Here is a 27655-nt window from a genome sequence, read left to right as displayed (position 1 = left end):
CCGCGAACGCGTCGGGGCGGGGCGGGGCCAGGCTGGGGGCGGGGCCAGGCTGGGGGCGGGGCCAGGCTGGGGGCGGGAACGGAAGCGCGCGCGCGCCCCGCCCCTCAGAACCCGCCCCGCCCCCGCGTGGCTCTGCGTCCCGGCTGTTAGCGAGAAAGTGGTTTGACGCCGAGCCGGCGGCGGCGGGTCACGTGAGCGGAAGATGGCGGCCCCGGGTGGCGGCGGGGGCTCCGCGGTGTCGGTGCTGGCCCCGAACGGGCGGCGCCACACGGTGAAGGTGACGCCGAGCACCGTGCTGCTGCAGGTACGGGGGCGGCGGCGGCGGCGGCGGCGAGGGGCGCGCGCCTGCGGTTGGCTCCCGAGGGCCGCGGGGGCGGGGCCTGCGGGGGCGGGGCCTGCGGCGGCCAATGAACGGCCTCGTGGCGCGGCGGGCCCGCCCCTTTCCGTGCCGGGCTCCCGGCCCCCGGGCTCCGCGGGACCCTGCGGGGCTGGGGTCGCGCCGGCGGGGGTCGGGGTCCGCGCCTCCGTGCACCCCGCCGAGTCCACTGCCGAGCCCCGAGCTGTGTGCCCGCCCGGGGTCCACTGCGCGTACGGCCTTGGCGCCTGGAGACTATTTGCTGAGTCACTCGCTGCACTTTCTCCGGGGCAGCTGTTGCGTTAGAGACTTCTGGGCCCCGCGGTCCCGGGGCTGCTGCGTCCCGGGAGCGGCCCCCAGGGTGGGGCGGTGGCGGCCGGTGGAGAGGACGGGGAAGCACTGCAGACAACTCTCCCCGTGCGTGGGGACTGGGTCCCAAAGGTGTGTTGGGGCGTCTGTGGCCGTGGGCTGTCCTGTCCTGCAGGCACGGGGCACGGGGCGGGGGGCGGTGGGCACGGCGGCCCCAGCGAGGACAGGCCGAGAGCCTGGGAGTTGCAGCGGAGGGTGTGGATCTGTCGGGTGGACAGTCCATTGTGTGGCTTGTACTAGGCCTGGTCTGGCAAAGCCAGTTAGTTCACCAAGAGGTGGACTCTGTGCCTGCCAACCCAGCGACCAGGCCAGGCCACAGTGGCTCACCGTCCTGTCGTCTGACTCCTAGGTTCTGGAGGACACATGCCGGCGGCAGGACTTCAACCCCAGCGAATACGATCTGAAGTGAGTTTGCTAGGATCCAAGTCCGTCCACCCCTCCCCGGCCTGGGGGCTTAAACCAACAAGTGTGTTGTCTCACGGAAACCCCAGGTCGAGGTGTGGCAGGGCCACACTCCCTCCAAGACTCTAGGAGAGGGCCTTATCACTTCCAGCTTCTGGTGGCTTCACTGAGCCTCTATCTCATCCTCACGAGGCCGCCTACCTCTGTGTTGTTTTTTCCTCTTCTGTCTCCTGTAAGACACTTGTCATTGGAATTAGGGCCCACCCAAATCCAGGATGCCCTAATCTCAGGATCCTTAACTCAGTTATATCTGCAAAGTTCATTTCCAGGTTCTGGGGGTCAGGCTGTGGATGTGTCTTTTTAGGGGTTTCTGCAGATGGTATTTGTGCATTTGGTTGTATAAGTTCCTGTGGGGGCTCTGAGGGCAGGAGGAAGTGGTCATGCAGAAACGGGGAAAAACCTGCACAGTGTGTGCGTGGGGCCTGGCAGTCTCACTGCCCTGGGCTTGCATGCATGGGTCTCTGGGTATCTCTCTAAAGAGTGGGAGGGCTTGGGGAATCCCTGGGTGGCTGAGGGGTTTGGCGCCTGCCTTTGGCCTGGGGCGCTATCCTGGAGTTCCAGGATCGAGTCCCGCTTCGGGCTCCCGACATGGAGCCTGCTTCTCCCTCCTCCTGTGTCTCTGTCTCTCTCTCTCTCTCTCTGTCATAAAAATAAATAAATAAATCTTAAAAAAAAAAAGAGGGGGAGGGCTTTCAGCAGATTCTTAGGTGGTCTAGAACAGCAGAAGGGTCAGAACCCTGCCACGGTAGGTGTGGGTTTCTGTGCCACCTGAGGAGCGCTTCACCTTAGCAGTGTGTCTTAGTGGTATAGCCGTCTTCACATCGGGGACAAGAGGAGCCCCTGGTGGGGGAGCCTGCTTTCTTGGGCCCTGCTGCCCCTGAGAACTCAGGGCCGTGCTCCATGCTGCCTGTCCCCGGCTTGCTGTTACAGAGCCTCATGCTCTTTCTGTTCCCCCCAACCTCCCAGAAGCAGGTTAGAACTTTCTAGAGCAGAGTTAGGTACACTCCCCTCAGCCGCCCCTTGGATGTGTCTTTATTTTCTGAGTCTGTACTCGGACCTGTTGCTGCTTTACGCCTGGGCGGGCAGCTCCTTTCCTGCCTCAGAGGGTGACCTGTTTCTGGTTTCTCCCTCTTGCTCTTTGCTCATTTGGTCAACGCTGAGTCCATGCCCACTTTCTCTTTCCATTGGAAGATCCACTGCAGACAGGGACCTGCTGTGCCTCTGCAAGCTTGCAGGCTGCACCCCTGTTCCTGCAGCCTTGGGGGCATTGGCTGGGGGAGTTGCTGCATGGACACAGACATCACTCGGCTAATACCCTGCTCCTAGCTGGGCTGTGTCAGGATCTGCAGGGGAGCCCATGAGCTGTGGCTTGCTTTGCAGGTTTCAGAGGAATGTGCTCGACCTGTCTCTCCAGTGGAGGTTTGCCAATCTGCCCAATAATGCCAAGCTGGAGATGGTGCCTGTCTCCCGGAGCCGCGAGGGGCCCGAGAACATGGTAGGTGGCTCTCAGGGAGGGGCCAGCAGGACTGCTTCTTCTGGCTCTTTGACTCAAGCTGTTTGGACCACAGGAGGCCTCAGCATGCTGAGCAGATGGGATGGTCTGTTGCAGTGGTCGGAGGAGCGTGAGGGTAAATGGAGGGATGTGTCAGGCGAGACCCGTGTCCTCACACCTGCACCGCTTTCCAGGGGCAGCTGTGGATTGGAAAGGAACCCTCCGAATTTTTTTTTTTAATTTTTTTTTTTAATGATAGTCACAGAGAGAGAGAGAGAGAGAAAGGCAGAGACACAGGCAGAGGGAGAAGCAGGCTCCATGTACGGGGAGCCCGACGTGGGATTCGATCCCGGGTCTCCAGGATCACGCCCTGGGCCAAAGGCAGGCGCCAAACTGCTGCGCCACCCAGGGATCCCTTCCCTCCGAATTTATCGTTGGGGGAAGGTTACTTGTGCTGCGTCTGTCAGCAGCACTTGCTCAGCCTCATGACTCTGGTCGTAGACTCGCTGAGCAATGGGAACCTGCAGAGTCCTGTGGGATGTCGAGCGCAGCCTAGTGTTGGGAGGAGGACATGTGGCCCAGGGGCTCAGGCCTCACCCTAGACTTCACAGGCCTTGCCTGGACCACAGCCCATGTCTTTGACCAAGGCCTGCAGCTGTCCACCAGCTCAGTAACTTGTAGGTTCTAGAGATGGAGTGGACGACCCCACGGTTGTGTGGGTGGGAAGGACTGCAGTGCTGGTTGCCCACTTCTGTGTGTCTCTGTGGGTCCTGCAGATACCTTAGGGAAGGGGGTCTCCATCCCCGTAGAGAGATAAAGAAATAAGGAAGCTCGGTCCTGAGGACGACACCTCTCTGGGGCTCACCAGGAATCAGGCAGCGGGGACTGGCCCAGCACCCCTCTTTTTGTTATGATTGTGGTTCTCAAACTTTCACTCAGAAGGAACCCTGACTTCCCTTGGGGGTTCCTTGAGGCTGCAGGGGGAGATTCTCTTGCACACACATCATCCCTCTCTTGTTACTGGGATTCAGTGCAGATGTGCACTTGACACGGTGTCTTGGCCAGAGCGCAGCATGCCAGGCCGCAGAACCAGCCCCCGGCCTCAACCAGGCGCCCAGTGAGGTGCACGTGGGTGTCGGACACATGCTGGCCTCGAGCTCTGTGCACACGTGCCCTTGTGTGTCTGTCACTTGGCGGAAGGACCAGGAAGGAAGTTCTTTTGGGTCATAGACGTCCTTACTTAGGGCCGTAGTTGTTAACTGTGGGCCGTAGTTGTTAACTGTGGAGCTGCAGAAGTTGTTAACTGTGCTCGTCTGTGAAGGAAGCTCAGGAGACGTAGCACGTTCCTAATCTCTGCCCACACGACAGGTGAACCCCAGATACAGCAGCTTACAACACAGGGACAGACAGATGCTTGTGGCCCCCACCTCGGTGGCCATCAGCAGTGTTTGGGAAGCAGCGCTCACCTCTGGAGCCAGCTTCCCAGGAGGTCCCGGGAGCCCCGAAGGCCAGCGCTCTCTCACCTGTGCCCTGAGACTCGGGCCCTGCACAGCGCAGGACAGCTCCTTTTCTCCCTGACTTGGTTTCCTGTGTCTGCCTTCCTCAGGTCCGCATCGCTCTGCAGCTGGATGATGGCTCTCGGTTGCAAGACACCTTCTGTTCGGGCCAGACGCTCTGGGAGCTTCTCAGCCATTTTGCACAGACCAGGTGGGTGTTGGCAAGTTCTGGTGAGGACCGTGGGTCGGTGCGGCTGGCCCAGAGCCACAACGCCGAGGGCTGCTGTGGTCGGAGCCCGTGCCTTTTCAGCTCTGTGATCCTGGTAAGAGGCCTGCTTTGAGCTGAGGAGTCTGCCGGCCGTTGGCTGCCCCCGGCAGGTGCTGGCTGCCAGCAGCTCATCCTTTTTACTGAGTTTTCTGTCATGACAGCGGGGCCTTGTCCTCCTGGAGGGCGAAGCTGTCCTCTGTCGTCATGAGGGGCTTGGTGAGCAGTGAGGGGCACAGGGGCCTCTGGGCTCCTCAGTGGACCAGGGCTTCAGGCGTAGACTTCTTTATCGTGGTAACTGCCACGTTTGAAAAGAAAGTCATAATGGAGTTTTACACATGCCAGGTTCCGTCCGATAATTAACGGTTGGAATCTCATTTCTGAATGTGTCGCAATGGTGATGGTAGCGCTTTACTCTTTGGTCTTCTGCTTTGGCCTGGAAGCGCCCACGGGAGGGTGTGGTGGTCGCTGTGTGGCCCTGGGCTTGCTGCCCGCTGCCTCTGGGCCTCCCCAGGGCGATGTGAGGGTGGCATGCTTGTGGGAGAGGGGACTCTGGGTAGGGCCCTCCGGGTGGCAGGGCCCCGCCATAGGACAGCCCACAGTGGTTGGATGGCGGGGCCCACTGCCCCCCTCGCCCCCGTCCCAGCAGCCGACTTCTTCCCCCTGCCCGGAGTTGTTCTCTTCCCGTTCCTGCTGTGCTGGTCCTACTGGTGACGTGGCTGCGGGGGCTGCTATGCCCTGACCAGCTGGCTCCCTTCTGCTTGCCTGCGCCTGGGCCCTGGCAGCCAGGGCTGCCTCTGCTCCCTCCGTGGGCGCTCCTGGGGAGGACTTGGTGGCCCCCGCCTCGGTGGCCATCAGCAGTGGTGGTACCTGTTGTCTGATCAGGGCCCCCCATCAGCTGGGTGAGGCCAGGCTTCTATTATCCTGATTTTTGGAAGAAGGACAGGACACCTGGAGTTGCTCAGGGCTCCTCAGCGCTCAGGGGCCGTGGGCGTCTGCCTTTTGCTGTTGTGTCTGTCTGTCTTCTCTCCTTCGTCTGGAGCGCTCGGGCCAGGTGGGCTGCAGTGAGCAGCCAGGGCCTCCTGGAGCTCACCGCATGGCGCGGAGCGGATAAGCAGATGTCACAGGGAGGAAGGGCAGCATTTTCTGGGTCACGGGAGGTCTCGGGAGCAGCTGCCCAGGATGTGGGGGGGAGCCTCTGGGCCGTGCCGCAGAAGCAAGGACCAGGGAGTGCAGCGCGTCATGCTTTCCCCTCCCAAAAGGCACCGAAGCCAACACCGAAGGATTTTGTAATGTTAGAGCTCGACCCATGCAGCTGCACCAGGTCGCGGGCAGGTGGGCGATGGCTGGGCAAAGAGCAGGAGGGGAGGGGTCTCTTGCTCCCCCACTGTGTGCAGCTCCGGGTGCCTGCCTGGTTGAGGCTGTGAGTGCTGTTTCCTGAACGGGGATTATGTGGGTGGAGCCCTCAGCAGTGGCCTCCAGAGCACTTGCAGCTCCTGTGGGGTGGGGGGGGGGGCTGGTTCCTGTGGGAGCGGCCCGGAGGTGGCAGCCGCGGGGACCAGGCAGCCTGGCCGTGGGTCGGGAGGCCCCAGGCCGGGCTGTGGCACTAGATCTCCCGGGTCTGAGGACCCGCCATACCGCTCACGTGGAGTGTCAGCTGGGCTGGGCAGCTCGGCTGGTAGCCCGGGCACCTCGAGGTGGCAGCAGGGCATGTGAGGCCCGGCAGTGCCATCCTCGGAGCTGAGGGTGCGGGTCCCGGCTGTTCTGGCTGAGGCTTGGGACCGAGCGCATGGGAACTGGGGACACAGCCAGGAGGCCGAGTGTCAGGACAGGACAGGGACAGACGTGGGCCCCAGGTCCCACCGGGAAGCTGGCTGACCAGGGCCTTCAAAAACTGTAGGAAAAGTGTTTATTCTAGAATTATCTATTTGTCAAAGTATCAGTGGAAGGTAAGGATGGAACAGAGCCACTCCTGGCTGGTGGGGGGGTGGGGGTCACACCTTTACCCCTTGCCCATGCTCTCAGGAAGCTGCTGAGACCACTCCACCGAAGGGCAGGCAGGGTCCCCCCAGAAGGAGCTGGACGTGGGTGCAGGCCAGGAGTCCCGCCTGGGGGAGCAGAGTGGCAGGGAGGCGGGCCACCTCGCTGTGAGGACGCTCCCTCCAGAGGAGGCAGCAGTAGGTACAAATAAAAACAGAAGGATCAGTGTTGGAAACAAACCCCTGAGAAATCAGAACCCAAGTGGCGAGTCTCTCCCACGGCGACGCTGGACCTGGTCCTTGGTCAGTCGGGCACGAAGCAGGTGAGGACACGGTGGACAGCCCCTTGGGAGGGACGCTGCAGGACCAGGGGAGGGACCGCTCTTGGAGGAAACTGGCTCACACCGGCGCTTTACTCAGCAGCGGGGCGCCCACGAATGTGTGGGCGCGGGCTTCCTCGTTGTGCACTGAGCAGTTTCCATCCTCTACGTGTGGCCTGTGAGCATCTGCCAGCTGTCTAGAAGTTTCCTCCCAGCGCCCTGGCCATGGCTGTGTGGATGCGGCCCCCGGCTCCAGGCAGTTGGGGTGCTGCTCCACTAGCTGCCGCGGGGAGAGCGGGAGCGGGCCACCGTCTGTCGGTCCAGCCCCCAGTGCCCGCTGACCGTGCGCTCCAGGGGGAGGGTGTGGGGCTGGCACGGAGGCCCCGCGCAGAGTTCCTCAAAGGCCCGGCACCCAGCCTTTGCTCCACGGGCATCCACGGGCCGCGCAGCAGGAATCACGAGTGGGAGGGCTGGTGGCATCTTCAGCCCTGGGTCACGGCCCCTGATGAGCTGGTGGGGCGGCCACCGTGGGGACACCGTGGGGTCCGTGTGGGCGTGGCCCCCACAGCCGCTCGTGTGGCAGGCACAGCGGGTGCCCACTCGGCAGCTCTGGAGTCCTGAGTGTGCGTGGGGTGGGGTGAGCGGGGGCTGCCCTTTCTCACTCAGGTTGGGGGGGGCGGAGGGGAGCGCAGCATCCTGGGCCTGCTGTTGGTCGGGGGCGGCCCTGCCCTGCTCCCAGCCTGGCCCTGCTCCCTGGCCACCGGCTGGGCCACGTGGGCCGCACGTGTGGGCCGCGGAGGGGAGTCGGCAGCCACATCAAAACACCAGTCAGAACAGGTGCGATTAATTTTAGGATCGTGATCGGCTTGACGCAGGGTGTCCCCAGCGTGATGCTTTGAACACGTGATTGGTAGGGAAACGAGATGTTTTTAGTCCTTTGTTGGGTGGAGGGCTTTGAAATCCGGCGCATCTCCCGCTTGGACGGGCCCCTGTGGCCGCAGCCGCGTGTGTGCTCGGAGCCCGAGGCCGGGAGCCGCCAGAGACGGTGGGGGGGGCACCGGGGAGGGGCTCCGGGGTGCTGCCCCAGTGCCCCCGCCACTCTGCTCTCCCCGGCCCCGCGGCCCAGCCCGCCCCGTCTCAGCGCCGTCATCTCCCTGGTGGGACATGCAGGGCTTCCGTGTCCCTGTGCAGGGCAGGCTGTCTGCGGGTCTCGCTCAGAGCTGTGCGACCCTGGGGCGCCATGGGCTGCAGAGGGGCTGCGGGTGAGCTTGGGGACCAGCCCACAGTCACGCTGAGGACTGAACCGCCCAGGAGGAGGGGGCTGTGTGGCTGTCTCCAGCCCTGACCCCATCTCTGTGTCGGGGGACGAGTCGCCTGGCCCTTGGGGATGTGGCCCTGCCCGGGGTGGGGGGCTCCTTGTGGCTGCTGAGCTTGAAGTCATGGCTCTGCTGGTCTGGGTTGGGCCCTGCCCGTTGAGCTCTGGCGCAGGGAACGTAGTGGCTTGTGTTGGCAGCGCCTGTGTTTGTGCCGGCCCGTCTTGCTCAGGCCCGAATAGGTGAGGTAAATAGGAGGGTCTCCAGATGCCTGGCTCGCCCCCAGCACGGTGCCCCGCCAGGAGCTGGCCCGGGAGACAACGTCTCACGCCTGTGGGGACAGCACGATTGTGGTGAGTGAGGACGTCTGCATGGCCACCAGCGGCAGCACCTCTGCCCTGCCCGGCCATCCCCACTGGCCTCTGGCCCGACCGAAGAGCAGGTTTGCTAACCTCAGAGGAGCTAGCATCCTCCTGCGGGACTGAGGCCACGTCTGAGGGGCGGGCGGCACCCACGGAAGGCCTGCACGAGGCCCAGCGGCTCTGCCTGGTGTGGTGTGGGAGCAGCCTGGGCACAGGGCTCGTCCTCAGGAGGCCCGTGGCCCTGCTCCCCCGCGAGTCTGGGGACTTCAGTGAGTCTCTGTTGAGGGGGCAGCGGCCAATACCCTGGAACGTCCGGGTCCACTGTTCTTGGAGGGAGAGCTCTGCTCATTGGCCGGGAAGGTCTGGAAGCCATTGCGGCCGCCCCTCCCCTGGCATGTTTACAGCCTCTCCCTCAGATCCACAGGGGAATCTGATCCCTCTGGAGGAGCCGCACATCAAAGCCCGGCTGGCGTTTGATGTCCAGAGGCCTGGAGGGCACAGCGGTGAGCAGGCCTTCCCAGGCACTGTTGTGCTCTCGTGGGGTTGTGATTTGTGAGCCCCGTCGGGGTTTCAGGTGCCCAGAGGAAGGGGCTTGGAGAAAGCCCCCAGGCCTGGCCAGAGGTGCCAAGAGCAGAGGGGACCCCCTGGACGTGGTGGGTGTCGGCAGGCCCTCTGAGTCCCGCTGGTCCTGGAACCCCTTTCTCCTGGTCCTTGGATCTGGGGTGGGTCCTGTTTGCCGGACGCATCTTCCTTGAGAGATTCCTCCACACGTCTTCTGTCTTACGTTCAGTAAGAAGAGCATGTGGGTCTGGCCAGGGGCGTCACTCTAGGAGTTTGGGGTCCTCTTTTCCTGAGGCTGGGGCGGTGCACATGAGGTCACGGCCAGCCCCCTGTATTGCTCGGTTGAGGCTGGCAGCCGGCTCTGGGGTGCAGCTCCATTGTCTGCGTAGGTGTACGGTGGGGACAGGGTGAGCCCCACGGGGGGGCTGTTCACTGAGGGGCCTCCCATATTCCTGTGGGGATATTGGGAGCAAAAGGACTGGCCGGGCGGGGGCGGGGGCGGGGGTGGGGCAGGGGTCGGGCCTTCCATCCTCCACGGTCCGGTTCTGGCTCCGGGTTGGGGGTCTCACCTCTGGGCGGGTGCAAAAACAAAACCTGAGAGTAAAGAGGAGAAAGACCCAGGGGTCTTGAGGTCGGGCCCCGGCAGCCGTGCATTCCGAGTGTCCGTGGGCAGCCGGGGGCCCTGCTGCCGGGTCTTCCTGTCCCAGCCGCGTGTACGTGGGCAGCAGCCTCCCGCCTGGGTGGGCCCCACCCCTTGGTTCGCCCTTCCAGGGTGAGGACGACCAGATAGGCCGCTCCAGGTGTGGTCTCGAGTGGGCGCTTGCAGTGAGCTTCCCGCCGCTTTGCCAGCAGCAGTTTAGGGTTCCGAGGCCTGGACTCGGCCTGCGTCCCGTAACCTCCAGTGTCAGCACAGGGCGGTGGAGCAGGGGTCGGCGTCAGGTGCTACACGGCTGTGCATGGAGCGTGTGTGTCATGTGCGCACCTGCACACCTGCCGTCCCTCAGCTGTCCAGCTGCGCTGCCCGGGGCCCTTTCCTCCCACGGGGTGCGTGGACCAGGGGAGAGGATGTCTGGTCTGGTGCAGGCGATGCGTGGAGAAGAGGGGCGGTGGTATGGCCCTGGGCGACCTGGAGGACATGTTGAGGGGGACACTGGGTCCGGATGATGGAGACATGTCTGTGTGGAGCGTCTGTGGTGTTTCTGGTCTGTGTGCCCTCGTGTCGCCCCGGTGCCCGGCCCGTGTGACAGTGGCTAGGGCGTGCGTCCTGCCCCACGTGCCAACCCCGTGCCCCTCCACAGCCTGTACTTTTACCTCTCGGTGACAGTGGTTCGCGGGGCTGTGGAGGGCCCTGTGTGGGCCAGGCCTCTGCGTCACGGCCCGAGGTCAGGGGGCCCCTGCTGCCCTCCACGCGGCTGGGGCAAGGACTGAGGCCACAGCCCCCAGGGGGACAGGGTGTCTGCCCTCCCGGCCTGGGGCTCTCGGGGACGGCTTCCCACGGGAGCCCAGCTCGGGGGCTGCAGGGCTCCTTCCTGTGGACCCCGGCATGGACGGTGGCCCGAGGCTTGTCTGGGAGCCCGGGGCCCCGTGGCAGGTGGCTCCTCGCCAGCCGTTGGCCGCTACCCTGCCCAGGCCGCCATCCTGCCTCCCCCCCCCGCCCGAGCCGTCTGAGCGTCTGAGGGCAGTGGCAGCGGCCTGTGAGGTGTCCTTCCCCCGCAGGGAGCGCCTGGAGCAGCCGAGCGAGGCCAGCCCGGTCTGTGTGTACATGAGGGACGAGGTAGGTGCCCCCCCCCCCCCCCCCCCCCCCCCCGCCTGGCCCGAGTCACCACGCGGCCCGGCCCCGCTTTCCAATCTGGAAAATTCACTCTCAGGCCCGCCTTCAAAGCAGCGGCCTCTGAAAGCGTGATGTGTTTCATGGAAAAAAGCAGAGCGCCGGCTCGGTTGGCGCTAACCACGGGCCGCCCGGGCTGCTCCCCAAACCTCCTCGACGCCCTGTTTGTTTTCCCAGCGTCTCTCAAAGCCTGAGAGTCACAAAAGTGGTTTAATTTTAATAAATATTTGCTTTGCTCCGTGTTTTGATCTTTTCAAAACCGAGGGCAGCACGGTGCAGGCGTAGCCCGGCACCACGGCCCTGCCTGTCCTCACCCGCCTGCCCGTGACGGGGACCCTCTTGGCACTTGGTCCCCTGGCTCACAGGGGCTTTTTGTTTTGAGTCTGGCCAAGTGCCCTTCCCTGGCCCTGGGTGGCCCCTGTCCCCAAGGGGCCCTGGGAGGAGTCCCGGTGTGGACGGGCTGTGCCCACCTATTTGTCGTGCTAGAGGTGCCCCAGGACGGGGCTGTGAGGGCAGGTCCCCGGGGCCATCAGTGGGAGGGACCTGGTGGGACGGGGCGCCGTGGGGGAGGCAGCTGTGGACCAATCGACAGATGCTGGGGTGCAGGTGGGGTGCGGGAGGCAGGGCCCGGCCTGTGGGGAGCGGTGTCCCCCGGGGGGTGGCTGGGGACCCCCGTGGGGCCAGTGGTGCCCATGCTCGGGCCGGGGGACCCAGCCTGCAGTGCCCTCACTGGGGGCGGCCAGTGGGCTCAGCTGCGTGTCCTGTTCCGTCCTCTCAGGTGACCGGCAGAGCCGCCTTGCAGGCCACGACGCTCCAGTCCCTGGGCCTCACTGGGGGCAGCGCCATCATCAGGTGGGGGCCCTGCAGTCCACACGGGGGGAACCGGGTCTGAGGGAACGCACCCCCCCCACTTGGCTGGAGGCTGCTCCTGCCGGGCCCTCAGGGTACCGGGGTCGGGTGGGCCAGGCGCCGGGGGGTCTCATTTGCTTCCTGGGTCTGCGCCTCAGGTTCTCCATGAAACGATGCAGCTCGGCTGGTGGGCAGGACCCTGGGGTCTCCCGGAGCAAAACCCCAGGAAGCCCGACCCCCTCCCTGTCCGCCGACCAGGCCGCCGGCAGCCCCCTGCTCCCGCTGGATCCAGCTGGGCTCAGCCAGGGTGACGTGAGCCATCACGATGAAGCAGCCACCTCGGGGACCGGCCATGTGGATGCTCAAGCCAAGCCGACCTCGAAGGAGCCCACCCCCGCCCCCTTTGTTCCCTTCTCAGGAGGGGGACAGCGCCTGGGGGGCCCCTCCGGGTCCACCAAGTCTGTGGTGTCGCCTTCAGCCAAGTTGCCTAAGTCCTTCTCCAGCCCCGGAGGCCCCTCCAAGCCCAAGAAGTCGCGGCCGGGCCAGGAACCCCCGCCAGAGCCAGAGCCGGTACGAAGCGGGCTGGGGCGGGGGGTCCTCCCTCCTGGCCAGTGAGCCTGGGGGCGTGGCGGGGTCGATGGGCGCGTGTTCGTCTTCTCTGGGGAGTGGTTTGTGTGCTGCTGTTTCGTGTTAACTTCCCCGAGGCACATTCTAGACGTACAGCACGGTGGGTTTTGACCAAAATGTGTGCCCTGTGGCCGGTGTCCTGGCGTCCTGGCGGAGAGCCGAGTGCTCCGGGCGCAGGTGGTGCCTGGGAGCCGTGGCCCTCTACCCTTGTGCCCGCGCCAGCTGTTGGACCCGAAGGCCGCCCTGGTGTTGCTTGTCCCCGAGCTGGGGTCCCTGCGCTCGTTGGCTGTCTCCTGCTGCTGCTTGGTGGGCACGGGGGCAGGCCCACTTTCTCCTTTAGTTTGTTCACGTGTGAAGATTTGGGTAGGTTCCTGCCTTGCACCATCCTTGCATTCCAGGGAGCGACCCAGTTTGGGTGACATGGGTCCTCCCGCAGCCTCTCTGTTGGAGTTGATGCTGTAGTTCAGGCTTTGGCGCCAGTAGCTCGGGTAAACCAGCGTGTGGGCGTCGCTGAAGCCACCCACGTGCATCCGGTCCCTTCTGGGGTCCTCCTCTTTACTTCCAGGTCGCACATCTGGGGGTGGAGGGTCAGGGGTGCCTGTGCCCGTGGGGTGGAGAGCGGGGGCAGAGCCTGCATCCTTTCAGGGGCAGATGGCTGGGACTTGCTCCTGCTCTGCGGGTGAGCCACCCTCACTGTGTCCTTGCCGAGTGGATGGGGGGGTGGCATAGGGAAGGGCCGCAGCCAGTCCTGAGTCCCGTGGCCGCCATCCTGGGGAGCCGGTGGGGATGCCCTGGACCCTCAGCTGACGTTTGAGCTGTCTCAGAAACTAATGCGCAGTCCCCATGTTCATGGTCTTTGTGACCTGGGCCGGGCATCCGTGGCTAAAAGCACACGTGTGTGGTTGGGGTGAGCCCATCCCGAGGGGCTGGCTCCACCTGGGCCTGCTCTTCTGGAACTCCTTGGGTTTGGGGGCTGGACCCTAGGGCCAGGGCTGGCTGTCTTCTCCCCACCGTGGCCTGCGGCTGGTGGGCCGGGACACCCCCTGGCCCCGGGCAGGCCCTGGCTCTCTAGGTGTCCTGGGAAGCTGCAGACGGCCCTGCGGGCACCTGGGGGGTCTGGCCTGGTGCCCTCCCGGAGGGGGCTGCTCTCTGGCCCCTGTGCATCCCCAGGCTGTGAACCTGGGGCCCCCGAGCGGGAGGAGTCCCGGGGAGGGGCCGCCTGGCCGCCAGCAGCGGGTGCCTTTGATCTGGGCGCCCCAGCAGCTGGTTGATTGTGGAGCGTCCCCCGCCTGCCCGCCCGTCTGCCTCGTGCCTCCTGTCACTAACAGCCCCACACCCAGAGGGCTGGCCGGCCACATGGTGTCTGCTTTGTGTCCCTTTTCAGCCCCCGGGGGGGGGTTGGGGGGGGAGAAGGGAACAAAACGGAACTTTTGGGGGAACTTCAAAGGTGCACTTTGGTAATCAAAAAGAGTTTCCAAGTTTTCCATTAATGTTTTGCCTGTGTGTGGTTTTGGATTTAAATAAAGAGTCAGAAGAGACAGGATAAAATATAGGCAGGTCCTCGGCTGAGAACTGGGATGGTTTACAGACCCGGGCGGCTCTTGCCTTTGATGTCAAAACATTAATTATTAGAAGGTAGTTTTACTGGCCATCAGAGCCGGGCGCAGGGAGAGGCTGGGGCTGCCCAGCGGCCCCTGGCCTGTCCTTTGAAGTCCTTCTGCCTGCCCAGGAGGCCGCCCCGCAGCCCTGTGTGCGGCTGGGCCACGATCCCAGCAGGCGCCCCCCACCTCCCAGCCGGTATGGGGGGCTCTGATCAAAGGCCCTGGTGCCCTGGGCAGGGCGGGCAGCTGGCGGCAGCCTCCCCTGCCTTCCCCTCACCCAGCAGCACTGGGTCTCCTCCCTCAGACACCGACCTGGGCCGTCCTTGGTGCCGTCGACCTCCGTCTTGGGGCAGGTGTCAGCCTGGCCGCTGGCCGTCCCTGCTCCCTGGTTTGTGGGCAGGTTTAGAGCATGTGGGGCTGGAGGAGCCCGGCCAGGGCCTGAGGGTCAGAGCAGACCTCGAGCAGTGCCCTCTGCTCCTACCTCTTGGCCCGGGCACCCCCCAGCACCCTCCTGCGAGCACGCCCCACTGTCCCCCATGTGTGGGCCCAGGGCATGGTTGGAACTTGCCCTTGTTCCACGTGGCCACTGTTTGTGGCAGCCCTCAGGCTCTAGCAGCCGCAGAGGCAGAGAGGTCGTGGCTCCGAAGGTCCTGGCCACGTGGTGCGGCAGGTGCCCTCTACCCGCCTCTGCTGCAGCTGAGTGTGGGGGAGAGACGCCCAGTGCACACAGCATGGTGGACAGTGGGCATGCAGGGTGGCCCGGCCCCCAGGGCTGGCCAGGCAGGGCCAGGCGGCCCGTGTAGGTGGAGGCCCCCCCCCGGGACTGTTCCCACAGGGTGGGGGCCTCTGCTCTGTGGCTGCGGAGCTCACGCTGTGTGGCCTCCCCGGGGTCCTCGGGGGCAGCAGCCCGGCCTGTGCACGAGGAGGCCCCACGCCTCGCCTGGCATCTCCTCCACGGTGACACACGTGTGGTCACGCCATCGATACGTGGGAGCCTGAGCTTCACTGCTGGTGCTCAGCCTCCCGGTTGTGCTGTTCCCTCCGCTCAGGAGGGGCCGCAGGCCGGGGTGAGGTGTCCTGCGCGGCCCCCTTGGCAGTCCCCCTGGGCCCGGGCTGGCCTCGCCCTCTGGCTCCGGTGGTGGCAGGCGGAGGGCGCCGGCTCTGTGAGTAACTCGGGAGGTTTGGCCCGCGGCCCTCGCGTACTGATTCATTTAAGCTCCAAGCCTCAAGGGGAAACGCTTCACATTCCCTCTGACCAAAGACCATTGTCAGAGGACAGTCTGGGCTGGGACTGGGGGAGAAAAACAAGGGCCCTCACAGGAAAGCTGGAAAATCTGGGGTTGAGGTCACCCCCAAATCGTTTTTACATTTTTTCTCTGTGTGTCATCACGTCCCGGAAAATTACTGTCAAGAAAATGAACTCTCAGCAGCGGTGAGGCCACTTCCGACAGGAGGGGACCCGTGTGCCCAGTGGACGCTCAGCCACTCGCAAGGCCGCTGCCAGAGGGTGTGGGCCCAGCGCCCGGCCCGCCCGGCCCTCCACGTGGGGTGCTGACCTTTGCCCTCAGTCGCCCCGAGCCTGGCATGGGGCCAAGGGTGGGCAAGGCCCCGGGCCGTCCTGGCGAAGGAGGGCGCCTCCCGCAGGCCGGCCCCAGCGGGTGCTCGGTGGCTGCGGGCCTGCTCAGCCTCTGCAGCTCGGGCCCCCCGCAGACGCGCTCTTGGCCTCTCCTGTGCCCCCCTGGGCCCCTGGCCAGCGTTACCCACCTTGCAGGCAGCGTTACAGCCGTCGAGCTGTCCTGCTCTGTGCCCACGTGTCCTCCGTCCTGCCAGAACTGTCCCTCATGGTGGCCACCAAGTGTACTCCTCTTCCTGAGGGTGTCATGCTGGAGCCGTGTGCTCTCCATCCAGAAAGCTCTCCGGGAATCCGCGTAGGATGGGAGTGTGTGGCGTGACCGCTGGACCAGGAACGCCGGGGGGCAGGGGGGGAGCTTGTTGGCTCAGGGTCGGGCATGAGCAGGGCCAGGGCTCGGCCCAGCTCCCCCTGCCCACAGCCTCCTCCTCTGCGGGGGACATGCTGTCCCGGGGAAGGCCGACTGGGGCTGTGCCGGTTTCTCCAGTGTCCAGCACTAGCTCGGGCCTCCGTGTGGCCTCGCGGGGCAGGGCCTGCCTGGGCCTCGACGGCGGGAGGTCTGGCCCCGCGCTCTGCCGGCTGCTCTTGCCCGGCATCCTGGCTCCCGCGGGACGGACAGGAGGGCGTGAGGTGCGGGAGGAGAGAAGGAAGCAGGGCAGATCCCAAACCAGGAAGGGTCTGGTTGGTTTTGTTTTCTGACCGAGAGTCGTGGCCCCTGAGCAGTGTGGCGCGGGGGGTGGGTGTCCCCGGGGTCCCCCGTCCTGGAAGGGGCCTGGGACGCGGGCACCACGGGCTGCGCCCAGGAGGACCGCGAGGACCCAATGGGCAGGACTCCCTGGGACTGCCTTCGCCGGGCAGGTGTGTTGGGCGCCGCGGACGCCGTGCCGCCGGGTCGCCGGTTCTGTGGGCGAAGTGTGCACTGGGTCTGCCCCGGGAGAGGCCGCGGAGGCGCCTGGCAGCCTGCGGGCTTCGTGCCTGAGTGCCCGGGGCCTGGCACGCGTGTACACGGCGGTTCCCGGCTTGGGCGCACCCGCGTCCTGCCCTTGCCCCCACCGCAGCCCGCCCCGGGCGCCCAGGCCAGCCCTTGGCCCTTCTGGAATGCAGGCGCCGTGGCTGTGGGGGGCAGCCTGGCGCCTGGCATCTTGTTAAAAAAAGCTCTGGCGTAGACGCCCGCAGTAGTGCAGGATCCTGTGGCTTCGAAGGGGCAGCCCCCAGGGGCCTCGGCCAGCCCCCGACGGGCCCTGCTGCCCTGGCTTAGCCGGCCCTCCGTGGCCGCTCCGCCCCGCAGCCCAGGTCCGAGGGCCTCCTGATGGGAGCCCGCCTCCCTGCCTGGGCAGCCGGGCACGCGCTGGCCCGGGGTGGACGGCCACGGCCCGGGGTGCGGCTGCGGAGTCGGCCGTGCGGGCACAGCGGGCGTGCGGAGCAGCCGGGGCTCGTCCCCAGGGTGGCCCGCCCTCCAGAGCCTGCCGGGCCCTCGCCTGCTACGGAGAGGACGTGGCGGCCTCCCGGCGGGACCTGCACACCCTGGCAGGCCCGGCCCCACGGCAGCCTTGGCGCAGAGAGGTAACCCACCCCCACACTCGGGAGACTCACAGGGGCGCTTACCCCCCCGGAGGCACCTCGAGCCAAGCACGCCCTGCCTTGCCTCCCGTTTCCTTTGTTTTCGCTGCCAATTAGGAGTGATGCTGTTGCTTCCTGTGTCCTCCTCGGGGGTGAGAGGGTGGGCTGGGCTACTCCCCTATGGAGGGGAGGTGGGGGCAGCCGGGCCGTGGGGCCAATGGCTGGCAGGTTTTTGCCAGACCTGTAATTTGGGGGCTGTCGGTTCCCCTGCTCTCCTGGGATCCCCGATGTGGCCCTGACCAGGATGCTGCTCCCCGAGTTTGCTCTCTTTGGGGGAGCCTGATATCGGGGTCTCTTGTCAAGACAGGGAGCGAGCAGGGAGCTGTGGGCACGGCCGGCCCTGCCGCACTGTCGCTCCACCCACTCACCAGGCCCCCCACTGCGAGGGTGCCTGCGGGGCCTGGCCGCGGCGGACGGGATGGCCAGTGAGCGTCAGGCCCCAGGGTCCGTGTGGCCACCCCAGCCGTGAGGCCTGGGCGCACCAGCCCCACAGGCAGGAGCTGGGCCCTGGGGTCCCGCGTCAGCCGAGCCCTCTGCCCACCCAGCCAGTGGATCGGGACCCCGTGGTGTGCCACCCGGACCTGGAAGAGCTGCTCCAGGCTTGGCCCGCGGAGCTGCCGGACGAGTTCTTTGAAGTGACCGTGGATGATGTGAGAAGACGATTGGCCCAGCTCAAGAGTGAGCGGTGGGTGTGCCCCGGCCCCATCGGTGCCGCCCTGCTCCCACGGCCCCCGTAGCAGGTCTGAGGGTACAGGGGTTCAGGCAGGGTGTCCCCGGTCCCATCTGGCCCCGAGGGGGAGCAGCCCATGGAGCCCGTGTGGGCGTGAGGGGCCCCCACTCGGCCTGGCCAGGGAGACCCCAGACCTCACGCCCCCACCCACACCCCTGCAGGAAGCGCCTGGAAGAAGCGCCCTTAGTGACCAAGGCTTTCAGAGAGGCTCAGATGAGGGAGAAGCTGGAGCGCTACCCCAAGGTAGGAGCGCGGCTGGGGACGCATCTGGGCCGCAGCCTTCTGGGCTCCTGCCGCAGACACGGGCCCTGCCGGCAGCAAACACAGCCCCGGGGCCGCCGGCCTGGTCACGCTTCACACGAGGCCTCACGGGGCCTGCCTAGCCATGGGTCGTGGCCAATCAGCCTCATTTTGTGTCGAAAGCAGACACTGATACATTTTCACAAACGTGCACGGTGGTTGCCTGACGGGCCCTCGTGTGCGGCGAGCCGAGGCTGCAGCCCTGGCCGGGAGCGTGCCAGTCGCCCGGGCCCAGGTGGTTGCTGGCCCTTCTGCTGCCCCAGCCCTGGGTGCGGCTCCTGGGCGTCCAGGGTCTAGGGCACCCAGCCGGACGGGGCTGGCTGTTCTGTTGACGTTGCCTCGTTCCGGCGCAGGTGGTCCTGAGGGTCCTGTTCCCTGACCGCTACATCCTGCAGGGCTTCTTCCGCCCTAACGAGACTGGTAAGCGGCCCTGCCTGGGCGTCTGGGGTGGGTGGGGGGCCCTCTGAGCCCCTCTGGGCTTCTTTTTTCCAGGGCGTGAGACTGTGGCTGCCTGGCCTTTGGGGGACGTGGGTGTTACCAGTTGCTGCTGCCCGTGTGGGGCAGGCCGTGAGCTTGCAGTTTTGGGGGTGTGGGCACGGCGCTGAGGGCTGGCCTGGTGCCGAGCACCCCTGTGCCCCCACTGTTCAGATGAAACAGGAGAAGCCAGAGCAGGGGTGGGCCCAGCCCCCCCAGGAGGGGTCTCTGGGTTGGGGCTGCAGTTCACCTAGAAGGAAGGTGCCTGTGCTGCCAATCCTGAGTGGGGTCCTTGGCGACCTGTCCCCAGGCCATGAGTGCAGTAGGTGGGCCCTGAGGTCCCTGGGGTGCTGCTGCGGCCTCCCCAGGGCGGAGCTCAGGATTGGGTGGTGGGCAGAGGTGAGGAGAGGGACGCCCCGGCAGGCCGAGCACCTCGGGACTCTGGGACAAACTCGCTTGGGTTCCTCCCCCCGGGCCTCAATTTGGCTTGAGGGTGGGGGTGCCCAGCTGCCTGGGGTGGCCCCTGGCCGCAGGTCTTGGGGAGTCTGCAGTGTGGAACCCAGGTCTGAGTTAGGGGCCTGTGCCCATCCCATGGAGCCTCTCTGCTTTCCCTGTACTTCTCCAGTGGGGGACTTGCGGGACTTTGTGAGGAGCCACCTGGGGAATCCTGAGCTGCCTTTCTACCTGTGTGAGTTCTCCTGGGCCCCCTGGACACCTGCGGGTGGCCTTTGGTGACCCCTGACCCCTCCCAACTGGGGCTCGAAGCAGCCTTGCCCTAGAAATGACGTTGCGGGGCTGTTGGTCCTGCCGGGGGTCCCGACTGTGTGAGCCTCACTGGTGGCAGAGGGCGAGGCAGATGATCAGGGGCTCGGGAGGGGAGCTTGGTTCATGCCCCCCCAGCGCCTCTGCACCCTCTGCTTCCAGCCTGCCTCCCCTCTCCCGGGTGTCTGGGCTGCGCGGAGAACGTGTGAGGCCGGGGCCCCCTTGCTGCCCCTAAGCCCCCCGCCAGGGCTCTCATAGCGGCAGAGGTGGGCAGGGGGCCGTGAGCTGGGGTGGGGGGCAAGGTGCTCCGTGGCCCAGACAGCTGTCTCTTTGCAGTCATCACTCCTCCCAAAACTGTCCTGGATGACCACACGCTGACCCTCTTTCAGGTACTGCCCTGGGGCGGGGGGGGGGCTGGGGGTTGGGGGTGCAGGTGCGGCCGCTGGCTCGAGGAGGAGCACCCTGGCAGCTCTACGGGAAGATCTGACGCCTCAGAGAAGGGGTATGGGGGGAGCACCTCTGCGGCTTTCCAGCCTCCAGTTCCTGCCCCCGTGGGGTGGGGCCTGCCTTGGTGGCCGCCCTGGGGTCTGGGTGACGGGCCAAGCAGGCAGGGCTGTGGGGGCCCCGAAGATGAAGGGCGAAGGCGTCACCTGCAGGTGGCGGCTGGCTGGCTGCGGGCCCCTGAGGGGTGGCCTCGGCTGCGGGGGCGGCTGCTGGCCTGCTCCCCTGCTGCTTCCCCTGCACCCCGAGGCCTCTGTGGGGAATGTGCGCTCCCCAAGAGCTGGGTCTGCTTCCGCTGCCGCTCCCTGTGGCCCCCCAGCTCCTGCAGGTGAGGGGGGAGCAGGGTTGGGGTGCCCTGCCCTGCCCTGGGGGCCTGCCTTCCAGAGGAGGAAGAACGTCCTGTTCCTCTGCCCCGGAGGGTAGCCTGGGGCCTCCCCAGCCCTGCGGCCTAATGGTTTCCTCTTCAAAGTCTTTTCAGATATTTTAATTAGTAACAGAGGCTGCCCTTGTTAAATGGCTGGCAGGCCTCGAGGTCTGAGCTGGGGCAGGGGGCTGCGTGCTGCCTGCGGCTGCCCCGCTGGGAGGGGACACGGGGCAAGGCCCACAGGGACTGGGAGTTTAGCAAGGAAAGAGGCCAGGACGGCGGGGGCAGGGTGCTGCCCCCCAGCTCCCTGCCTGGCCTGGGAGCCCCAGGGGCACTGGGCCTCTTCCTCCCTCCCGGGCAGCCTGTTGATAAACATTGAAGTTAGGAGATGCCCAGGGTGGGGGGACCGGCGCGGCCCGCTTCCCGGTGACACTGTGCCCCCGCCGCCAGCAGCTGTCTCCTTTCATCTGTCAGCTGGAGCCGCGGGGCCTCGGCACGGGGTGGCCGCCCCGCCCGCCGCGATCAGAGCGCTGGCAGCGCCCGGGGAAGGAAGCCTTCCGCCCCGTGTGGGTGCGCGGGCGTGGGCGTGGGCGCGGAAGCCGCTGCTTTCATGTCCCTGGCAAGGCCGTGCTCTGGCCGCCGGCTGCCCCGGAGGCTGCCCACCGGGGGCCGCGCTCAGCCCAGGGAGTGTCGGGCTGGGGAGCTGGGGTGGGTGCGTGCTGGCGAAGGTGGGGCCCGGGCCAAGGTGAGGGGGGATGAGGGGGTGCAGTTGGTGGGCGCGGGCGCCCCTGGTGCCCGTCGCGTGGGCTCAAGTGCCAGTGCTGTCCTGGGCCCAGGGGACCCCCACCCGCTGCGCAGAGAGGGTCCGGCGTGTGCCTGAGCGGAGGGGTAGTGTTCCTTCCTGGTGGTCGTGGCCGCCTGTGCTGTCCACTCACCCCTCACCTGGTTGGAGCCCCAAAGATGCCAGCGGGCGAGGGTGGACTGCTGGTGGGGGGCTGGGTTCAAGGGCCCTGCAGCACGCCTTTGAGGCTTGAGGCCCTGCAGCCCCCAGACCGCCCTGCCAGGCGGGTGTGGGCAAAGTCCCACGAACTGGAACATTCTCATATACGCAGCGCTGAGAGGGGCCGTGGTGCCCGGAGGGTCGGCCAAGCCGGGGCTCCCGGGGGTTGGGGCAGCACCATCCCTGTGTCCCCATCCTGTTCCCCATCTTCTAGTGCCTCCAGGACCCTGCACGCCCCGCAGGCCATCCCCGCAGGAGGCTTTGATGGCCTGTGTCAGGATGGGGCGAGAGGGCTTTTCGGATCTGCCCCGGCCTCAGCCTAGGCCTCTGCCTCCGCCCTCCACTGAGCCACTCCTCAGGTGCTGAGGCAGGCCCAGTGGACTCTGGGGCCCCCTGCCTGCAGCCCTGATGCTGCACCTCCACTTAGCCCCTGCTGGGTCTGCGCGCCCCCCTCCCGGGCCTGTGAGGGGCCCCGAGACCCACCCTGACCCACACCTTAGCGGGAGCCCTGCCCGCTCCCCCCTCCCCCCCTCCCCCCCCCAACTACCCCTGCGGGGCTCCCGGTGCAGCGCCCTCCCTGGTCCTAGTTTTCCCTACCAGGTCTCTGCCCAGAGCCGCGTTGGGGGGGGCGGGGACTGGAACTCTGGTGTGGGCGTTCGGGGTCTGGCTGACCTGGGTGGCCCCTCCCTGCGCAGGACTCTCAGGGCACCGTGGTCGGTGGCGAGAGTCCCCACTGTGAGCAGGTCTGCGTGCCCCCCACTGCCGCAGACCCCTGTTGGCTGTTCTTTGAGGAACACCGCCCCTTCTTGCTCCCCAGACCTCCCGCTCCCTGTGTCCATCTTTGTCCTTGCCCTGTTGGCCCCTTGCAGTCTCTGCGGGGGGGGGGGGGGGGGGGGACTTCCAGGCAGGTTCCCCAGGGAGCCAGGCCGGTGGGAGAAGAGGTCAGTAGAAATGCCAGAGTGCTCGCTCTAGGACCCAGTGCTCAGGGGCTCCTGGAGGGACTCCTGGGTCTCACCTCGCCCCAGCTTGCACCAGGGCTGGTGGGAGGGGGAGCTAGTAGAGCGGGGCTGGGCAGTGGCCCCTCTCAGCGGAGCCCTGGTCCTGGGGAGTGCACGTAGCTGCACGTGCAGCCTGCAAGAGGCCACCACAAACGTGGGCTGCAGCCCCCCCACCTGTCCCCTGAGCTGCCTCCTTTTCTCCCACAGGCAAATCTCTTCCCTGCTGCCCTTGTGCATCTTGGAGCTGAGGAACCGACAGGTGAGTAGGGGCCCCTCCCCTTGCCCAGTGCAGCTGGCCAGCCCCGGGCCCCGAGCATCCTGGCTTGTCGTATGCCCTGGAATAAGGGACATGTGGACACGTGGGAGGGAGGTCTGTGCCCAGACAGCCCCCCTCCTGGGCCGCTCCCCTCCCAGGGCCCAGCAGCTGTGGCCTGACGGTGGGCTGGGTGTCCGCAGGCCTCTTCCTAGCGCCGAGGCTGCTGGAACACACGGTTTCCCCGTCTGCGGCTGACGTGCTGGTGGCCAGGTGAGTGCCTGCGCTGTGAAGGGGGAGCCCCTGCCGTGGCGCGTCGGCCGTTCTGCACTCCGGCCTTCTGTCCACAGGTGCATGTCCAGGGTTGCTGGGACCTCACCCCCAATGCCGGCCCCTGACCCTGCACCCCTTGACTTGGAGCCAGCGGCTGAGGCGGAGGCAGTGCGGCTCCCTGAACCCAGCCCTGGGTCGGCCCAGCCGGTCAGAAGGGACCTGGGCAAGGTGCCCAAGTGGCTGAAGCTGCCAGGTACCGTAGCAGGGCGTGGCGGAGGGAAGGGGCTGCTGACCCAGGGCCCCGTGGTCATCCTGGTGTTCCCGTTGCAGCCGGCAAGAGGTGAGGGCCGCCAGCCTGGACGCACCATCTGCCGCCACAGGACCCCCCCGCCACCCCGAGCAGGAATAAAGGTGTGAGCTGCTCTCCCGCCCCCGCCGTTGTCCTTTCTACAGCAAAGGGCCCCACTGTCCCCTGGGCCCATGGGTCCTGCCGCTGGCCTGCACGTGTCGGCCCAGGTCTCATGCTTGTGGACAAAGGCACATGGGTCTTACTGTGAGCCGCGACTTTACCTAACTGACCCCAGGAATCACCCCTCCCGCGAGAACCCACGTGTGGGAAAGGCCCCAGGTGAGCAGGGCCACCCTAACCCAGGGCACCGGACGGGAGGGACAGGGAAGGCAGGCTGCTGCCCCCTCTGAGCACTTTTCGGCCTCGGGGCACGGGTTCTCCCAGCCGCCCCTCCGGGTTTAATCACTTCCACGTCCTTCCAGCACTTTGAACCCCTGCGACTCCCCAAGGAGCTGGGCGGGAGGAGAAAGTTGGGGAGCCAGCCAGCGGGGTGAATCAGGGAGGGCAGGCTGGCCCCCGCAGCTCATGCCCTGCTCAGGTGTGGACAAGGCTGCCCCCGGGAGGTCCTCTAGGGTTGCTCCCAATTCCCGGGGTGGGTGAGGCATCCTCCCCAGTGGACATCCTGCGGCTGTGTCCAGACTGCACAGTCCCTGAGCAGGTTTTGGAGCTGAAGCGAGTTAGGTGCTGCAGGGTGCGGAGGGAGCAGCTGGGGGCTGGGCAGGCAGGCCCATGAGCATCCACGGGCAGCCATACCACCCGGCCCAGCTCCTGAGGGTCCCGTGCAGCCCCGGATCTCCACTGGGGGCTCGGCCTGAGGCCAGGCCTCCGGCCTCCAGGCCCCGCTGACCCTGCCCACAGTGATGCTGCTGGGCCAGTGGCAGCCGCACAGCCGAGCATCCCGCGGCAGGAGCGCCATCCATGCTCCCAGCCACGCGTGGGGCCTCAGGTCTCCCTGGCCCTTGCCGTGGCCCTCCACGGGGCGCTCGCACACAGTTCCATGCCATCCTTCCACAGGGTAGAGGCAGGCCCATGGGCTTCGAAGCAACCGGACTTTGGGTGATTAATGGCAACGGAGGTGTGCCTGGCAGGCGGTTTTGATTTATTGATGTTGCCTTGGGAGAGCAAACACGTAGTTCAGGGAAGCGTCTTCCGAGGGGCAGCGAGTGGTTAAGAGGTTGCAGGGAAGCTTCGATGTTGGGGTGTCAGGCCTGCTGCTTCTCCGCACCTGCTTTCTCCCCGGTGGATGTGAGGGGTGAGGGGAGGGCACCTGCCCCCCACCTCCCCTCAGCCACCCCATCTGCTGTGTCCAGTGGGTCAGCAGCAGGACAGAGAACCCCGGGAGCAGCAGAGCATCTGCCAGGACCTCAGGCTGGGGCCAGAGGCCACAGAAATGTGTGCGCAGGGCTTGGTCTTGACTGGGACAGCAGGCGCGGTAGGGGTGGGAGCCCCTAGAAGTCCAGGAGCTGTGAGGCAGGGAGAGCAGCACTCAGCCCACGGGCCCCAGCCCTGCTCCCGGGAGCGCAGGATGCAGGATGGGCCGCAGGCACCTACCAGCTGAGGCAGCACCTTCTCCAGCTGGTCCACATCCACAAGAGCCAGGTCCTCTGCCTGGGCCTGTCGGACGCTGCGGATAGCCGCTTCTGCTGCGACACGGGGGAAGTGACGGGGCATCCCAGGTCCCCCTCCCCCAAGCGCTGGCTGGCAGCTCAGAGGATGGAGCTCGGGGGGGCCCCTGGGACACGGGGTTTTCCAGCAACGGGGCGTAGGGCTGGTGGGGAAATGGCTCCAAGCTGCGTGTTGATCCCCCCGCTGAGAAAGCCAGGGGAACAGGGTCAGGACCAGCCCCGTGGGACACGGAGGACACACCAGGGCCCTCGGGCTCACCCACAACGAAGATGGTTAGCAGCTCCGCCATGAGCCGAAGCGCATCCCCGCTGACTGCAAGGTGGGAGGGAGCAGGTGACGGGCCACGCCTTGCCCGCCCCTGCCCTGGGGCCCCAGGCCCGGCCTGCACCCCACAGCTCTCCTCACTAATCGGAGCTCCTCACACAGGTGACCCCTTTCCCCCAAGTCACGGGTGCCTGGCAGCCCCCAGGTGTGGTCCTGCCCACCGGCTGGTGCCCACGCACCTTTGGTCTTACTGTCCGTAAAGTGCATCTGCAACAGCTTGCTTACCAGTTCCTGGGGGTGGGAGGAAAGGGGTGGGGGAGCGAGGTCAGTGGCCCGCATGGCACCCTGCCTGCCAGACCCCTCAGGCATTTAGTTCTGGTTGCTGGAAAGGTCCTCCGTCCGTGTGGCCTCTCCCAGGGTGGGGGACTGGGCAGTGAGAAGCCCCGAGATGCCTCCAGGATCAGAAGTCTGGCACGTGGAGGGGACAGGCGGGAGCAGTCCAGGCGCCCACCTGCTGCTGTCTGGGCTCCAGTCCGCGGGATCCAGGGTGGTCTTGTGCTCCCGCCCCTGGGCGGAGGCACTCCTAGCGGGGCAGGACGTAGCTGCTCTTGGTGTGGACACATTTGGCAACACTGCCTAGCTTGTGCCAGACCCTGCGCTAGGTGCCAGGTCTAGGTGGTGGGTGGTCCATCGGAGGTGTGCCCCCCACCCCCAGGAGGCTGCAGTGCAGGAGGGAGTCCTCCTGTTACGGGATGGACACTGGGAACCACAGAGTTGGATGGGGGCTGGGCTGCCAGGGTGGGTGCAGGAGGAGGGGAGCACAGCCTGGGCACATCTACAGGGCCTCCTGACAAATAAGGATGGGTCCTAGCCGGGACTCCCCAAGGTGGGGGGGGGGGGGCTTGAACCCATAAGGGACAACACCCCTCTGCAGAGCTGAGGGCTGTGGGTGAGAGATCCTGGGGGCTGGGAGGCACCCAGGCAGAGCCGCCAGGTGGGGGAAGGATGATGAGGATTTGGGGAGCGGGCCAAGGGCGGGTACGGAGAGCAGGGTTTGGCCGGAAGAGGCTGTCAGTGAGGAGCCAGCAGAGAGGCAGGAGTGTGGCCACAGGAGCCCAGAAGTGGGGTGTCACGCAGGGAGGGTGAACTGGGGACTGACCAGCCCTGCAGCTTTAGCCATGGGGCCTTCGCCGTCTCAGCCCGGTGCAGCTCGGGAAAGCCCAGGAGCAGAGCAGAGGGGCAGGAGAGGGCGTGGACGCCACGGGCCCAGGCTCAGGGGGGTAAGAACTTGCCACCCGGTCACTGGGACCACTGGAACGCAGCTTCGCCCTCCAGGCAGCGACCGTGAGAGCCTGGCGCCACCTGCCGGGGAGGAGACGCCCTCCTGCCCCCAGAGCTACCGAGCAGGGCTGTGACCCCAAAGGAGTCAGACCAGTGACTTCAACTCGCAGAGGGCAGGACAGGACCTGGATGCACTCAGCCTTCGCCCCGCTGCCTGCAGGGGCTCTGGTCTCTCCGTCCCCACCACCCTCAGCAGGGACAGCCCTGCCCAAGGGTAATCATGGCCTCGGCTCTGGCAGAGCCCCGGGGTGCGCCCTCCAGGACCCTCTGTGCAGCAGTGATGATGGGGGGATTCTCCTGGTCACTTGGTCAAGTCACCCTGGCCTCGGTGACCTCCCTTTTCCCGTCATTAACCCCTCTGGGCCAGGGCCCAGCCTCCGTCCTGGATGACAAAGGAGGCTGAGGCAGGTGAGGCACAGAATGGATGCCTCTGTGAGGCCGAAACTCCTGCCCTGGGACGGGTGGAGCACGGCCCTCAGGCCTACCTGGTGCACCTGCTTGATCTCACCCGAGGACAGGCCCACCCAGTGAGACGCAGAAGCCACTCACAGCCTGCAGGGGTGGGGGCCGGGGCCCTCCGTACCCAGCCACCCACCCAGAACCTCAAACGGCTGCCGCTCCAGAGCGGAATGGCCTGAATGAAGCCCTCACTCGGCCTCAGTTTCCCCACTGGTAAGTGAGGATAGTACTAGACCCATATCCTCACCGATCAGCCTCTGCCAAGAGCACGCAAGTGTGCCTGAGTGGAGGTGTCTAGGTCCACGCGAGGCACACGCGCACCCCGGTCCCGGGGCCCCCGGAACTCGCACCAGCAGGGCCTCGGTTGGGCCCCGAGCACAGGCCCGCGAGACAACGGGCCAAGGGTCTGCAGGCAGGGCCCACCGGCGAGCGGGGCCCCACGGTCTCCGCACACACCCCTGCGCGGGCCGCGGACGCTCGGCTGCAGGGCCCCGCGCGGAGGGCGCGACCCGGGACGGTGAGTGCCGCGCCGCGTGGGGCCGGGCGGCAGCCTCTGTGCACCCCGCAGCCCGCCCGCGCCCCGGCCCGCCCCGCCGGCCCGCTCACCTTCCGGAAGCCGCCGCCAGTTGCCTCCATGACCGCGGCCCCGACACGCGCCCTCCGGAGCCCTCGGAGCCCCCGGCCGGTCCGCCCTAAGCGCGCCCTCCGTGGCCCTGCCCCCGCGCCCCCAGCCAATCAGCCCGCGGCGCGCCCTCCGTGGCCCCGCCCCTTCGTCCCTATTGGCCGGAGGCAAGCGCCCGCCTCCGCAAAGCCTCCTGGGAGTTGCAGTTTG

General features: G+C 66.4%; 2 protein-coding genes across 7 annotated transcripts; one reads left to right on the top strand and one right to left on the bottom strand.

The window, feature by feature from the left end:
* Positions 1 to 125: 125 nt before the first annotated feature.
* On the top strand, positions 126 to 23215 carry ASPSCR1 (ASPSCR1 tether for SLC2A4, UBX domain containing). 5 transcript variants are annotated; one of them, XM_038546283.1, is made up of 16 exons: positions 126 to 304; positions 1074 to 1129; positions 2567 to 2681; positions 4285 to 4385; positions 10691 to 10748; positions 11581 to 11654; positions 11810 to 12221; positions 17675 to 17814; positions 18021 to 18102; positions 18513 to 18579; positions 19259 to 19321; positions 19732 to 19784; positions 22466 to 22517; positions 22715 to 22784; positions 22862 to 23037; positions 23115 to 23215. In XM_038546283.1, exons 1-16 carry the CDS (start codon positions 203 to 205, stop codon positions 23126 to 23128), a joined length of 1635 nt encoding a protein of 544 aa, XP_038402211.1. In that variant the 5' UTR covers positions 126 to 202; the 3' UTR covers positions 23129 to 23215. The 5 variants fall into 5 exon arrangements, with proteins under 5 accessions (XP_038402211.1, XP_038402212.1, XP_038402215.1 ...); XM_038546285.1 differs by lacking the exon at positions 126 to 304 and adding an exon at positions 439 to 796; XM_038546284.1 differs by lacking the exon at positions 19259 to 19321.
* A 994-nt stretch (positions 23216 to 24209) lies between these two features.
* On the bottom strand, positions 24210 to 27566 carry CENPX (centromere protein X). 2 transcript variants are annotated; one of them, XM_038546288.1, is made up of 5 exons: positions 27430 to 27566; positions 25263 to 25314; positions 25018 to 25071; positions 24685 to 24776; positions 24210 to 24596 (listed from the first exon to the last, which is right to left on the bottom strand). In XM_038546288.1, exons 1-5 carry the CDS (start codon positions 27457 to 27459, stop codon positions 24582 to 24584), a joined length of 243 nt encoding a protein of 80 aa, XP_038402216.1. In that variant the 5' UTR covers positions 27460 to 27566; the 3' UTR covers positions 24210 to 24581. The 2 variants fall into 2 exon arrangements, with proteins under 2 accessions (XP_038402216.1, XP_038402217.1); XM_038546289.1 differs by having other exon boundaries at positions 24685 to 24773.
* Between the last annotated feature and the right edge of the window lie 89 nt (positions 27567 to 27655).

The sequence above is a fragment of the Canis lupus genome, chromosome 9 (genome assembly GCF_011100685.1).
Source record: "Canis lupus familiaris isolate Mischka breed German Shepherd chromosome 9, alternate assembly UU_Cfam_GSD_1.0, whole genome shotgun sequence".
Classification (NCBI taxonomy): domain Eukaryota; kingdom Metazoa; phylum Chordata; class Mammalia; order Carnivora; family Canidae; genus Canis; species Canis lupus.
Note: the sequence above shows the minus strand (reverse complement) of the source record. Positions and strands in the feature narration are given on the sequence as shown.